At 35.6% G+C, this 13,937-nt stretch overlaps 1 protein-coding gene across 1 annotated transcript; it reads left to right on the forward strand.

The window, feature by feature from the left end:
• Positions 1 to 6,703: 6,703 nt before the first annotated feature.
• Positions 6,704 to 10,697, forward strand: LOC102806041 (carbohydrate sulfotransferase 1-like). Its single transcript, XM_006814863.3, has 2 exons — positions 6,704 to 6,884; positions 9,063 to 10,697. Exon 2 carries the CDS (start codon positions 9,087 to 9,089, stop codon positions 10,188 to 10,190), a length of 1,104 nt encoding a protein of 367 aa, XP_006814926.1. The 5' UTR covers positions 6,704 to 6,884; positions 9,063 to 9,086; the 3' UTR covers positions 10,191 to 10,697.
• The last annotated feature ends 3,240 nt before the right edge of the window (positions 10,698 to 13,937 follow it).

Below are 13,937 nucleotides of genomic sequence, written 5' to 3' on the forward strand. Positions count from 1 at the left end.
GGACATAATTGGCCAGGAGCTGCTTAGCATATGCGAATTAGCATTTGAAAAATGTACGCTCCCTAAAAACATGCAAAGAGCTATTATTACTCTGACCCCCAAACCCGGTCGTGATAAAAGAATGCTCAAAAACTGGCGCCCAATATGTCTTCTCAACACTGACTACAAAATATTGTCCAAAACTCTTGCCAATAGACTTCGCAACGTGGTAGGAAAAATAATTTCCACGGATCAGACATGCTGTATCCCAGGACGTGATATTTCAGATAATGTGCTGTGCATGAACAACATCATTGATTATGTAAATGAAACTAATAAACACTTGGCATCATTCTAAAATTAGACCAGATGAAAGCATTCGATCGTGTTGAGCATAATTACGTTCTAAATACTTTGCGGGCATTCAATTTTGAAAATAACTTTCTCAACTGAATAGAAGTCTTATACAATAATGCCTTAAGTTCGATCAAATGCAACGGTTTTACATCTGAGCCATTCCCAGTAACGAGGGGAATTAGGCAAGGGTGCCCAATTTCAGCGATTCTGTATGTGATTTCAGCAGAACCGCTGAACGCAGCAATTAAATGTCATTCAGATATCCGGGGTATTTGTATGCCAGAATCAAAAGACATCTCGCTAATATACCAACACGCTGACGACACGACGCTCACTCTAAAAGACGAAAACTCTGTTCACAACACAATGCAAATAATGAGCGCATATGAAGCAGCATCCGGGGCCTGCATAAATTATGATAAAAGTGAATATATGTTTATAGGTTCGTACAAGAGTCGTATCGATAATCCATTTTCATTCAAACGCTGTCACGAAACAATTACTATTCTTGGTATCGTGATGGGAAATGATCAGTATGCCGCCCTTGAGGAAAACTGGAAAAAACGGGAGGAAAAATGTATGAAAATACTTAAACAGTGGAGTCGCCGAAAACTAAGTTACCGCGGTAAAACCCTTGTGGCGAATACACTTGTGTCATCTACGTTGTGGTACACATTGTCAGTGACAACGCTACCTGAAAAATACGCCAATAAGGTTAAAAAAGCAATTACTGACTTTTTTGGAACAACAAAAAACACCTTGTCAAGCACACTATAATAACCAGCCACATATCAAAAGGTGGCCATAACCTCGTGGACATTAACACTAAGAAGCTAGCCTTTCGCTTGAAATGGATTAAAACAATGATGGACCCAAATTTCTCGCACAAATTTAAATGCTTGATGCTATATTTTCTAAACAAATATAGGAGTATGAAGCTTGGAAAAAGTATTTTTAAAATTAATATTGATTTCTCCAAAATTACAGACCTGCCGCCATTCTGCGCAGAAATGCTGAGAGCATGGGGTATTGTTGCCAATGGCAACCGCATTCCGCTCTCAGCACAAGAGTCGAGTATGTTTGAACCACTCTTTTGTAATCAGTTCATACAACATGATAACAAATCTTTATTTTTTCCAAATTTCATAAAGGCAAATATTGTGAAAGTAAAAGATCTGACTTATGAAACTGTTCCAGGGCTATTACCCCTGGCAGCCATTTCAGAGCTTTTAAAAGGTTCGCCTGATTTTGGGCTCCGTGCACAAGATGCAGTTAGAAAAAAACGTCGTACCATATTAAGTTCGTTACCGCCGGACTGGTGCGAATTCTGTATAACGAATGTTTGCTCACCCCAGCACGACAATATGACAGTGAATATTAAATCTGAAAATGGCACAGAAGAAATTCTCATACAAAAACAGACAACAAAACAACTATCGGCACTTGTACACACACGTCTTAAAACACGATTCCCGGCCGATTATAAACCAGCATGTATTGCCTACTGGCTGGAAAAATATCCAAACATTGATTGTGAAAAACTGTGGGCAAATGTTTACGGTGGCATAAAAGAAAACAAAATTAGTGATATTGAATACTTAATAATACACAACGTTTTAACTACAAACAGAGTTATGTACAAAGCAAAAGAAATCGATAGCCCTCTGTGCAGCTTTTGCAAAAACGAAAATGAAAGTATCCTCCACTTATTCACTGAAATGTTCGACTATTCAAAATTTCTGGATCTATGTATTTAATATAATCTCTAAAATTTCTCCAGCACTGCGATTCAATAGCCTGCAGCAAACTATTATTTTTGGCTTCCATGACAAGACCGATAAGTACGATTGGGCAATAATAAACTATCTTATTGGTCTTGGCAAATACTGCTTAAATGTACGTCGAACTGTACAACTAAAAAGAGACAATACTTTAAGGCTAATTCCATACTTCAAACATAGATTAAAATTGAAAGTTGACTTTGAATACCAACGTCTCTCTCTGAGAAGACAATATCATACAATTTGAAAATCTGTTTGCTACAAATCAGTCGATCGTTCAGATGATGGAGGGATACAATTATTTACTCACATTAACTTAGATCAATCAACTGCTCTGCGAGTCTCATACAGGTTGGATCAGTATTATTACACCGTATTTATATTATGATAAGTGAAATATCAGTAAATTGAAAGCTGTCACACTGTTTGATTTCCATATTTCCACCGTCGGTTAGATACTGTACCACAATCTTGGAATTGTGCACCTATGAACGTTTACATTAATGTAATCCTGGAATATTTACAACGGAAAAAGAACAGTGAGCCACGCATAACTATTATTGTTATTGTAGTTTATTTACTGAATGGTAAGCATGCAACGCAATGTGAGACAAGCAATGAAAATATCCTTGTTATTTTTGAATTTTCTGTAATTACAATTGAATATAATAATGTAATTTTAACCTTTTTAATAAAAGAGAAGAAAAAAAAAGCGCCTGTCTAGTAAACAGGAGATCCTGAGTTCGAATCTCAGTCGTGTCTTTTTTTATTTAGGTGCTTCACCGAACAATTCGTTGTTTGATAATTACATTATTGACACTCATGATTGGTACTCGTCCAGTGTTAGGAAATTCTCTTCAGGCTGGAGAATGATATGCAAGTAAATCGGAACATGTTATCATTTTAAAAATAAAAATAACCTGGAAATTGAAATATCACTGTGTCGATGAAACTTATGACACTTTATATGAATCATAATAATGTCCATACAGTGTACCGAGAGGTCGAAACGAAAGGTCAAAGTTTGTGACGTGGGCGCCATGGCTTAGCTGGTTCAAGCGCCTGTCTAGTAAACATGAGATGCTGAGTTAAAATCTCAGTGGTGCCTTTTTTTATTTAGGTGCTTCACCGAACAATTCCTTGTTTGATAATCACATTATTGACACTCATGACTGGTACTCGTCAGGGATTGGGAAAGTCTTTTTAAGCTGGAGGATGATATGCAAGTAAATCGGAACATGTTATCATTTTAAAAATAAAAATAACCTGGAAATTTGAATATCACTGTGTCGATGAAACTTATGACACGTAATATGGATCGTAATAATGTCCACACAGTGTACCGAGAGTTCGAAACGAAAGGTCAAAGTTCGTGACCAGGGCGCCATGGCTTAGTTGGTTAAAGCGCCTGTCTAGTAAACAATTCCTTGTTTGATAATTACATTATTGGTACTCGTCCAGTGTTGGGACATTCTCTTCAGGCTGGTGGATGATATGCAAGTAAATCGGAACATGATATCATTTTTAAAAATAAAAATAACCTGGAAATTTGATCGTAATAATGTCCATACAGTGTAAGGAGAGGTCGAAAAGAAAGGTCAAAGTTCGTGACTAGGGCGCCATAGCTTAGTTGGTTAAAGCGCATGTCTAGTGAACAGGAAATCCTCAGTTCGAATCACAGTGGTGCCTTTTTTATTTAGGTGCTTCACTGAACAATTCCTTGTTTGATAATCACATTATTGACACTCTTAATCGGTACTTGTCCAGGGTTGGGTAATTATTTTTAGGCTGGTGGATGATATGCAGCAAAATCGGAACGTGCTATCATTTAAAAAATAAAAATAACCTGGAAATTGAAATGTCAATCTGTCGATGAAACTTATGACACTTAATATGGATCGTAATTATGACCATACAATGTACTGAGAGGTCGAAACGAAAGGTCAGAGTTCGTGACCAGGGCGTCATCGCATAGTTGGTTAAAGCGCCTGTCTTGTAAACAGGAGATCCTGAGTTCGAAACTCAGTGGTGCTTTTTTTTTATTTTGGTGCTTCACCGAACAATTCCTTGTTTGATAAGTACATTATTGACACTCATGATTGGTACTCGTCCAGGGTTGGGAAATTCTTTTTAGGCTGGTGGATGATAGGCAGCAAAATCGGAACATGCTATCATTATAAAATAAAAATTACCTGGAAATTTGAATATCACTGTGTCAATGAAACTTATGACACTTAATATGGATGGTAATAGTGTCCACACAGTGTACCGAGAGGTCGAAACGAAAGGTCAAAGTTCGTGACCAGGGCGCCATGGCTGAGTTGATTAAAGCGCCTGTCTAGTTCGAATCTCAGTGGTGCCTTTTTTATTTAGGTGCTTCACCGAACAATTCGATGTTTGATAATTACATTATTGACACTCATGATTGGTACTCGTCCAGGGTTGGGAAATTCTCTTTAGGCTGGTGGATGATATGCAAGTAAATCGGAACATGCTATCATTTTAAAAATGAAATTGAAGTATCACAGTTTCGATGAATCTCATGACACTTAATGTGGATCATAATAATGGCCATATAATGTACGGAGAGGTCATAACGAAAGGTCAAAGTTCGTGACCAGGGCGCCATGGTTTAGTTGGCTAAAGCTCCTGTCTAGTAAACATATCAGATCAAAGATAGAAGTAACATATTTTTGCATGACATTACTGCGTATGATGAATTATTGGTATGACTGATGTATAACATTGCGAAGTAAGTTATGTCATGTCGTAACTTTTATGATCGCTTGAAAGTTGTATTTGTTCGTTCATTTCTATACGTCGTATATGTAAAAGTTTTAGAAGCTGAAGATATGATCGATAAATAACAATCTGTCAAATAATTAAAGGAGAGTGCTTATGCCAAAAATAAGATCATGAAACTCGTGAAAATATACTAGCTAAAACATTTCATTAGCGTTTCATTTAACCTTTTACAATGAACATCGCAACAATATATATTTTATGTTTCCGTTTTTTGCATTTTGAGAATGTTTAATTTTTAATTTCGAACTCTTCTAAATTGTGAAACATAATTTTTTTACTCCAATAAATTATTAGCACTGCGGAGAAGCTCATTAATATTCAATGTGACTCATTAATATTCAAATAACTCATTAATATTCATGAGCGACCGACACTCTCATTGGGCTGGCGAGAAGTATCACAATGTCGATGAATGTTGTGATCCTTAATATTGATCATAACAATGACCATATAATGAACCAAAGAGGGCGAAACGAAAGGTCAATTTAAACGGCAAGGGCCCCATTGCTTAGTTGGTTAAGGCGCTACCCTAATAAAAAGTATATTCTGAGTTCGAATCTCTGTTTTTCCTTTTTTATTCAGGTTCTTCACCAAACAATTCGTTGTTTGATAAATAATTTACTACCATTCGTGCATGATTGATTACTCGTCCAAGCCTTGGAAAAGTTGCTATTGACTGTTTAATGATATGGAGATAAGTCTCAAACACATTTGTAAATGTACAAATCCACTGATTTTATTTTCTTGGGTTAACAACCCCTAACGCATACAAAATATCAAAATTCCACTTCCAATCCCCAGTTTAATTCGATAGCAGTATTAATCCAATGACCATGCTATCATTGTTTATTAATTAATTAAAATTTAAAAATATAAATACCACAATGCCGATGAATGTTGTGACACTTAATATGGATCATAATAGTGATCGTACGGAAATGTCGAAATGAAAGCTTTCTCTTTGCTGACTATGGCGCCATGGCTTAGTTGGTTAAAGCGCATGTCTAGAGAACAGGAAATCCTCAGTTCGAATCACGAAATGAAAGGGTGAAAGGGCGCCATGATTTGGTGGTGTCAGGTAAGTTGCTATTGACTGATAGATGATCTTAAAATTAATATCGTGAAAAAATATGTAAATGTACCAATTTAATGGTCATATTTTCACAATCTATCTCACATACTCATAATTTTTAAAATAAAGATGTTTTTTTTTTAATTGAATGTATTTGATTCACGGTGTCATTGATTGCAGTGCATCGTGGTATGGATCATATTACTGGCCATATAACATAATAAATATACGCGTGTATGCTCTCTATATACTGTAATATATTTATTCATTTGTACAAATACAAATAGAGACAGTATTATGTGGAAAATGTACACATAACCACGTGTCTGATCGGTTTGTGTAAAACTCAACAACTCAAAGATTGTGTGTATTATTCTGGATGTAAACCTAAAGTTCCTAAATAAATTGCGGTGACTTCAATACCAAGAAAAATATTACCAACAACGTACTGTTTTTTTTCTAATTAAATTGATTCGTATTTCACTGTAATCTGTGATAGTTGTGTTGATAGGGTTTCTTTGTATTAACACGTCATCGCTGAATGTGATGTAATAACATTACTGTCTGTTTCGGTATGTGTATCACGTGACCACTATAATTACACTGACCTAACGCAGTATGAACCAACGTTATTGATTGGTTGCACCACAGTTAATTAAAATAGCTTAATAAATACAGCTGTAAATGATGTCCGTTTCCACTGTCCGTTTCCACCGTCAGTCCCCGTAGGTTGCCACAGTTGTTGCTGCTAGCCCACACTCAAAGTGTTTGGAGGAAGTTTGTGGCGTTTACTTGGCGATAATAGGATTGGAGAACACGGAGTTTAGGCCAGTCGAGCAGCTGCGGTTGGTGGAGCCAGATTGAAAATTCTTATTAAAAGAGCCTGCCAGGTAAATGAACCATACGTGTAGTAGCGGTGTTTTCGGCAAATAACTAACTATGGACTGTATCCTTCGAAGCTTCATGTAGTGAATGACCCACACCTGTAAAAAAAGGTTTGGCATTTTTATGACATCAGGTCCTCAACTGAACCATGAAATAATTTAGGGTGAAGATGGTCATAGTAGTGACTTTTAAAAATATTGACGACTTTTTCTGTCAGTATTTCACTTTGTTTTAATGTTTAAATACAAGATCCCGTGTAGATTCGTGTACTTTGTCTTGATGATAACGATATTACTGTAGATGTTTTACGTACAGGTTGGACGTTTCGGCTCTGGTTGCTTTCGGCCCTGATGAAAAATATAGTTTATCGTTCTGGTTTTGAACGCTACGGCACTATAACATGTTGGTTAATGGTATAAATTATATTCGAAATAGTGTTAATATATTAAATGCACAACAGATGTTCGGATTTATGATTCACAGCATATTTTTATTGAAATGTTTTGAAATCGTCGAACGTGGTGCCTATTGAAATTATGATATTGTAGCATAGAAAAAATAGTGAAATCATATACATTTTTTTTACAAATAACCTTCATTGAAGCGCGGTACTGCACTGAGAAAGATAATATTCATACAAACAATTAACTCGGTTCAAGATGGGTTGTATTTTTCTAATTACATACACATATAATCTAAATAAGTGCCAAAATGAAGACTAAATCGTAGAATATGGACATTTTATTTTGTTAATTTACTGTGTTGCTGCCTAATTGTTTGGGTAATCCATTGGTAATTTGTTAATAATAATTACCTCACTTTTTGTGATTTAGAAGATGGAAACTAATATCATTATTAGTCAAGAGATTGTGTTTTCATAGGGCTACTACAGAATGTCTCTCATTAGTCTTTTAGATGGATATCTCCTGGATATATTTAGATTGACATTTATTTTGCATCAGTAATTATCTACAGCTAAGTTATATTATATTACATTATGTTTGTGATTGTTTGAGATTCTTTTCACAACTAACTCAATATCAAACTATCCAAATAATATTATATTACACTTGCATTTTGGTACACATTTATGCATAACAATTAGTTGATTTGCATGTGCCTACACCAATAAGAACATTAGACCCACCAACTGATCGGGACAGCCCGTGGAACTGAGTTAACCTATATGTTTATTAGAATTATTGTAAAAATCAAATGATATTAGTAACATTATTGGCCCAAATTACTTTAAAAATATTTAAATAGCTAAATAACTCCATGCATGAATCTTAATTTAGCTAAATCATGAACAATCTCATTGTGAGAATATACTTTATTATTTTAAATTAGCGAAATCTTGAATTAGCGAAATTACAGATTAGCTAAATTAGCAAAAAAGAATTTTTTACAGGAGTAGGGACGGGGTAATGTGACAGGCCACATGGCCTATACTATATCTGGAAATGTTACACACTTGTACAATATTTTCCAAATATGTTAATTTATATTGTCATAATTATAAAAAAGAAAAATATTTTTTTAAATATATTGACAAAGCAGGCTCCTAACATACGACTTGATACAGAAATGACGCCATTTATTTATCATTCATCCCTAACTGGTCAAGTCAATGTAAAAGTACATGGCGCTGGCATGATAAGGTTAAATAATAACTACGTTTACAAATAAATTCACTGGATACATACACCATAAGCTAGCGATCGACAGTTTATATGGCCAGACGTTCAAAGGTAGTTGTATGTTGTACCTAAGTTACCAGCACGTGGATATGATATCGAAATTACGGTTTAGAACATGTACTGAAAGTGAATCGAGGTATATGTAGATTTTTGTTTATTAATTGTTATGGTTTATTGGTCTTTCTGTATTTTTTATTTATAAATCGAAATCAAGACCATAATATGGAAGCCTTGCCACAGTTTGTAACTGTTCAATATTATTATGGATGTCTGCAATACATTAATACAGAATAAACATGTTCAGTATAATAAAACTGAAGTTGTAAAATGTCTGCTTTATTCCTACTGACCGGAACGGTATATCAATGTCGAACACCCCACAATCTAAGCTCACAACAATGTGAGCAACAAGATAACCCGAAAATCTGATTGTTCGTAAGAAATGTATCTCTATTTTATGACTTGTTTTTATTTCTACTATAGGTCTGGAGGAAACAAATAACAAATATGGTTCCAGTCAAAAGACTAGTGGCAGTTGTTTCAATGGCCCTGGTTATTGCGAATGTTTTGTTAATGACGTCGTGGCGGGATAACGTTAATAATTATTACCGACGTTCGATAAAATTGCGAGAGGATGTCAACATTCCAACAACGAGCGCTACAGCACCTGGACCAATACGTGTATTGATACATGCCCGGATGCGAACTGGTTCGTCCTCGACCGCGAGATACATTTCTTCACGTCCTGACTTCCAGTACTTGTACGAGCCTGGTTTGATATTTCGCCATTCTCAACAGTACACGTTTAATGCATATGACGACAGTTTCTCGCAGTTATCGCCCCTACAGCCAGAGCTTTCTGAAGTGATAGAGGGTTTCTTTCAATGTAATTATTCCCATAGTCCTTTATTGGTATATTTTCTGAATCGCGCCCCCTGGGTCACAACTCAAATGAACATCAGTAATTTAGGGGTAAAAAACAAAACAATCACTCCCGAAAAATTGACTTCATATTGTAAAACAAAACGTCACAGTATTGTTAAAACTATTCGAATTACCAATATTCTTGAAGCGATGTCCTTACTACAAAGATATAACGTAAAAGTTATTATCCTTGTCCGTGATCCACGAGGAATGATTTCATCCAGAGAGCGGTTCCAAGTATGGCGGTTCAGAAATGACAGGTCGCGTAAGGTTAATTTACCGAAGTTCAAACATGCTGTACAAAACCATTGTCAGTGGTTAGACGCCAACATACAGGCCGTGTTATACGGTCCACAGTGGTTTAAAGCAAATTACATTGTTGTACGCTACGAAGATTTGACAGATAGGCCATTTGAACTCGTTCCGAAGTTGTATGATTTCATAGGCCTGGATGCGAAAGACATCTCAGCCGAAATGTACAATGTAACGAAGATTGGCAACGGGATGGCGTGGCGACACGTGCTACCGTGGGAGAGAACGTTGATTGCCCAGTCGTCTTGCCCAGGCAATGTGTTTGACGTATTTGGATATGTAAAAGCCAAGAGTGAACACGATTTGCGTGATGAATCATTTCTGCTCATGCGAAACGTTTCAGAAATGTCGGACAGAATACGATTTCTGAAGTAGAACGTTATTGCAACTTCATTAGTAGGCCGTACAGGGCGAGGGTTGAAACATCATACGATTAGTGGGTGAAATGAATTCATTATCTACACAAATTCTAAAACGTGCACGTATATGCAGTTATGATTAAGTATAAATTAGTTAAAGAGCGTGATCGTCGCGTCACGCATGCCGATTGACATTTACTACCCTCGCACTAGGCGTGCGAGGACTGATATTGGTGAGAATGATTTGATACTTATGGCGGTTAACCCACAACGGTGTGTAATTTATATATGTAAATCATTGTACAATACATTGTAAAACACGTTATAATAGATACACGCCGTTGCTTAATACAATGCATGAATCTTAATTTAGATAAAGTGCCACACACAATTAGCTAATCACGTGCTGGCTAAAAAAAGACTTCTGTATTTTACTGTATCTTTAGGTGTGTGTGTATATTGTATTTTGGTCCATCTATCGTGTCATAGAATGACTTAGTAGATAAATTTAACATATTTTGAACATGTTGTATCCCTACACCGGACCATTATTGAACACGACACGCTCAAGCGTCTAAAAATATGTTTAGTAGGTTGTAAAATACAGACGCATAGTCAACATGCTCGGTACGACTCGTAGGGACATATACAACGCATCCAATATTTACATGAAATTCGAACACGTGCCACGACCACCAATCTTTAAAAATGCCGATAATCGCAAACATTATACTATTTTCCATTCAGATATACTGTGGACAATTTGGGAATTTCCTGTTACAAAAATAAAACAAAGGTATAAAAAAATATTTTAAATTCATAGATTACAACTCTTTTTTTTTCCTACTGCTTTGTCAAGCATGGTTTGGATAGTAACGGTAAATAAATCACCCTTTGTTATCAAAGTTTGGAAAAAAATGCTTTATTCTAACCGATTAGAAAATTAACATTTTTATTTTGGTTCCTTTCGAAAAGTTACACTCTAAACACATGCCAAATACGACATACGACCTGTATTTTCGAGGTATGGTTTGCCTATTCAAGAATACACTTACTTGAAGCAAATGACTAGTGAGCACTTGTTTCGAAACTTGGTAACTGCTTCTACAAATTGAGTGATTGCTTGTATCATGGTAAGGAAACACACAAGATAATGCCTTTGTAAGCTATTAAATAAATACATTGTCGACTTGTATTACCACAGCGCTCTTATGGTTGCCACAAGGTGCCGCAAAGAGGAAGTTTAAAAACAAAGTATCAAACCATGGTGCCCCTTATCCCGGGTATATTACTAAACATAGACCTGTTTTCTGAATTGTTTATCCCGCTCATTACCAACAAGTTCCATATTTGATAATTACATTACTTTATTTTCATTCAAGATTGAATAATATCCTTTGGCTTGGCGAAGTTGTTATCGATTGATGGGTGAAATGGAGGTGAATTCCGTGAACACATTGGTGATGCAAGTAAAAATCCAATGCTCACATTTGTATGGGCTAAGAAACATATTGAATACCAAACATCGGGATTATAATTCAAATCACAATTTTCATTTAATAACAATATTATTCGATGCACAAATCATTTTTTTTTTAAATTTTATCGCTATGTCGATGAATATAGTAACAATGTGATGATATAAATTACCATATGATGAACACGTATGTGAGTATGGCTTAGTAGGTTAATGCGCCCGTCTAGAAAGCAGGTACCCTGAATTCGAATCTCAATGGTTCACTTTTTATTTATGTTTATTTTCAAACAATTCATTGTTGATAATTACATTACTTTCACTCGCGATTGAGTACTGGTACACAGGGCTTGGTGAAGTTGCTATTGACTGATATGAAGATGAATCTTGTAAACAAAGCGGAAATCTCAATGCTAAACGAAGACCAAATCATGGAATGTAGGCATTTTGTTTTCTAAATTTACTGTGTTGCTACTTGTTTTTATTGGTTAATCCATTGTGATTTAGATCATGCAAGTGAATACCACAATTATATTTATAATAATTATTGTAAAAATCAAATTATAATTGAAACATTATTTGCCCAAATTAGTAAGAACGGGGAAATGTGACATGCCATATGAAATGATGTAATACAAGTTGGTTAATTATGATGTAATTCGTTTGATAATTACATTGTCACTAATGATCGAGTACTAGTCTATGGTTTGGGAAAGGTGTGAGCAACCTGGGAATCCATCTGACAGACACCTTATGCATATGCAAATGGTCATGAATGATAGTTTCCACAGACCCTGTACTAATCTTGGCCTCTTTGGCTATTTCGCGAACAGTAATGCGTCTATCTTCCAAAATGGCTGCCTCAACTTGACGGACAGATGCCTCATCAATGGCAGAAGAGGAGCGACCAGGTCTGGGAGCTGTTTCCACAGACTGCTACGTTAGAATTCACGATGCCAGCGTTTTACAAGTTCATATGATGGGGAATCATCACCATTTCATCAAAAGTCTCCTTTGGTGTGCGTCCTTTGAAATACAAAACCCGGATCACTGCGCGACACTCAACTGGCTCCATTTCACACTTGACTCGGTTCGAACACCTGTAGATCAGAAACCACAATTAGTTCAGAGCTGTTGTTTGCAACATAACCCATAGACATATAAATCATCACACATGCAAAATGTCATCTAGATCAGACAACTGGAAGTGGGTCAGGGGCATTACTTATCGAACGCCCCTCGCACAAAATATCAGAATTCCTTGAATCTCAAGTTTAATTCAATAACAATATTATTCATCACATGAAAATGCTATATTTGTTAAAATTGAAATGCCCTTGAAATTGAAGTATCACAAAGCCGATGAATAATATAACACTTAATATGGATTATAATAATGACAATATAATGAACGAGAGAGGTCGAAATAAAAGATCAAAGTTCGTGACCAGGGCGACATGGCTTAGTAGGACCTGTCTAGTAAACAGGTGATCTAGTAAACATATCAGATTAAAGAGAGAAATAACATATTTTTGCATGACATGACTGCGTAAGAGGAATTATTGGTATAACCGATGTAAAACTTGGCGAAGAAGGTTTGTCATGTCGTAACTTTGATGATCGTTTTGAAGTTTTATTTGTTCGTTCATTAATATACGTCGTAAATGTAAATGTTTTAGAAGCTGAAGGTACGAACGATAAATAACAATCTGTCAAATAATTACGAGGTCGATATTTTTAAAGGAGAGTGTTTATGCTAAAAATAAGATCATGAAACTCGTGAACATATTCCTAAGCGTTTCATTTAACCTTTTTACAATGGACATCGCAACAATATATATATTACATGTTTCTGTTTTTTAGCTGCATCATTTGCATTTTTAATTTCGAACTTTTTTAAATTGTGAAACATTTTTTTTGACTTAATATTTATTGACTAATTAATATTCATATAGCTCATTAATTTTCATGAGCGAACGGCACTCGCGTTGGTTGGCGAGAAGTATCACAATGTCGATGATTGTTATGATTCTCATATAACGCATACAAAATATCAGAATTCCACTTTCAAATCCAAGTTTAATTCAATAACAGTATTATTCATCAGATGAGCAAGCTATTATTGTTTAAATTAAAATGACCTGGAAATTAAAGTGTCACAATATCGATGAAGGTTATGACATAATAATGACCATATATTGTACGAGAGAGGTCGAAATGAAAGAGCTCCATAACTTACGTAGTTGTGTCAGGGAAACTGCTATTGACTGATAGATGATATTGAGATGA

The sequence above is a fragment of the Saccoglossus kowalevskii genome, chromosome 5 (assembly GCF_978046115.1).
Source record: "Saccoglossus kowalevskii chromosome 5, keSacKowa6.1, whole genome shotgun sequence".
Lineage (NCBI taxonomy): Eukaryota > Metazoa > Hemichordata > Enteropneusta > Harrimaniidae > Saccoglossus > Saccoglossus kowalevskii.

Coding starts and splice junctions, on each gene's coding strand:
- LOC102806041 (XM_006814863.3), top strand. CDS start 9,087: ATGGTTCCAGTCAAAAGACTAGTGGCAGTTGTTTCAATGGCCCTGGTT.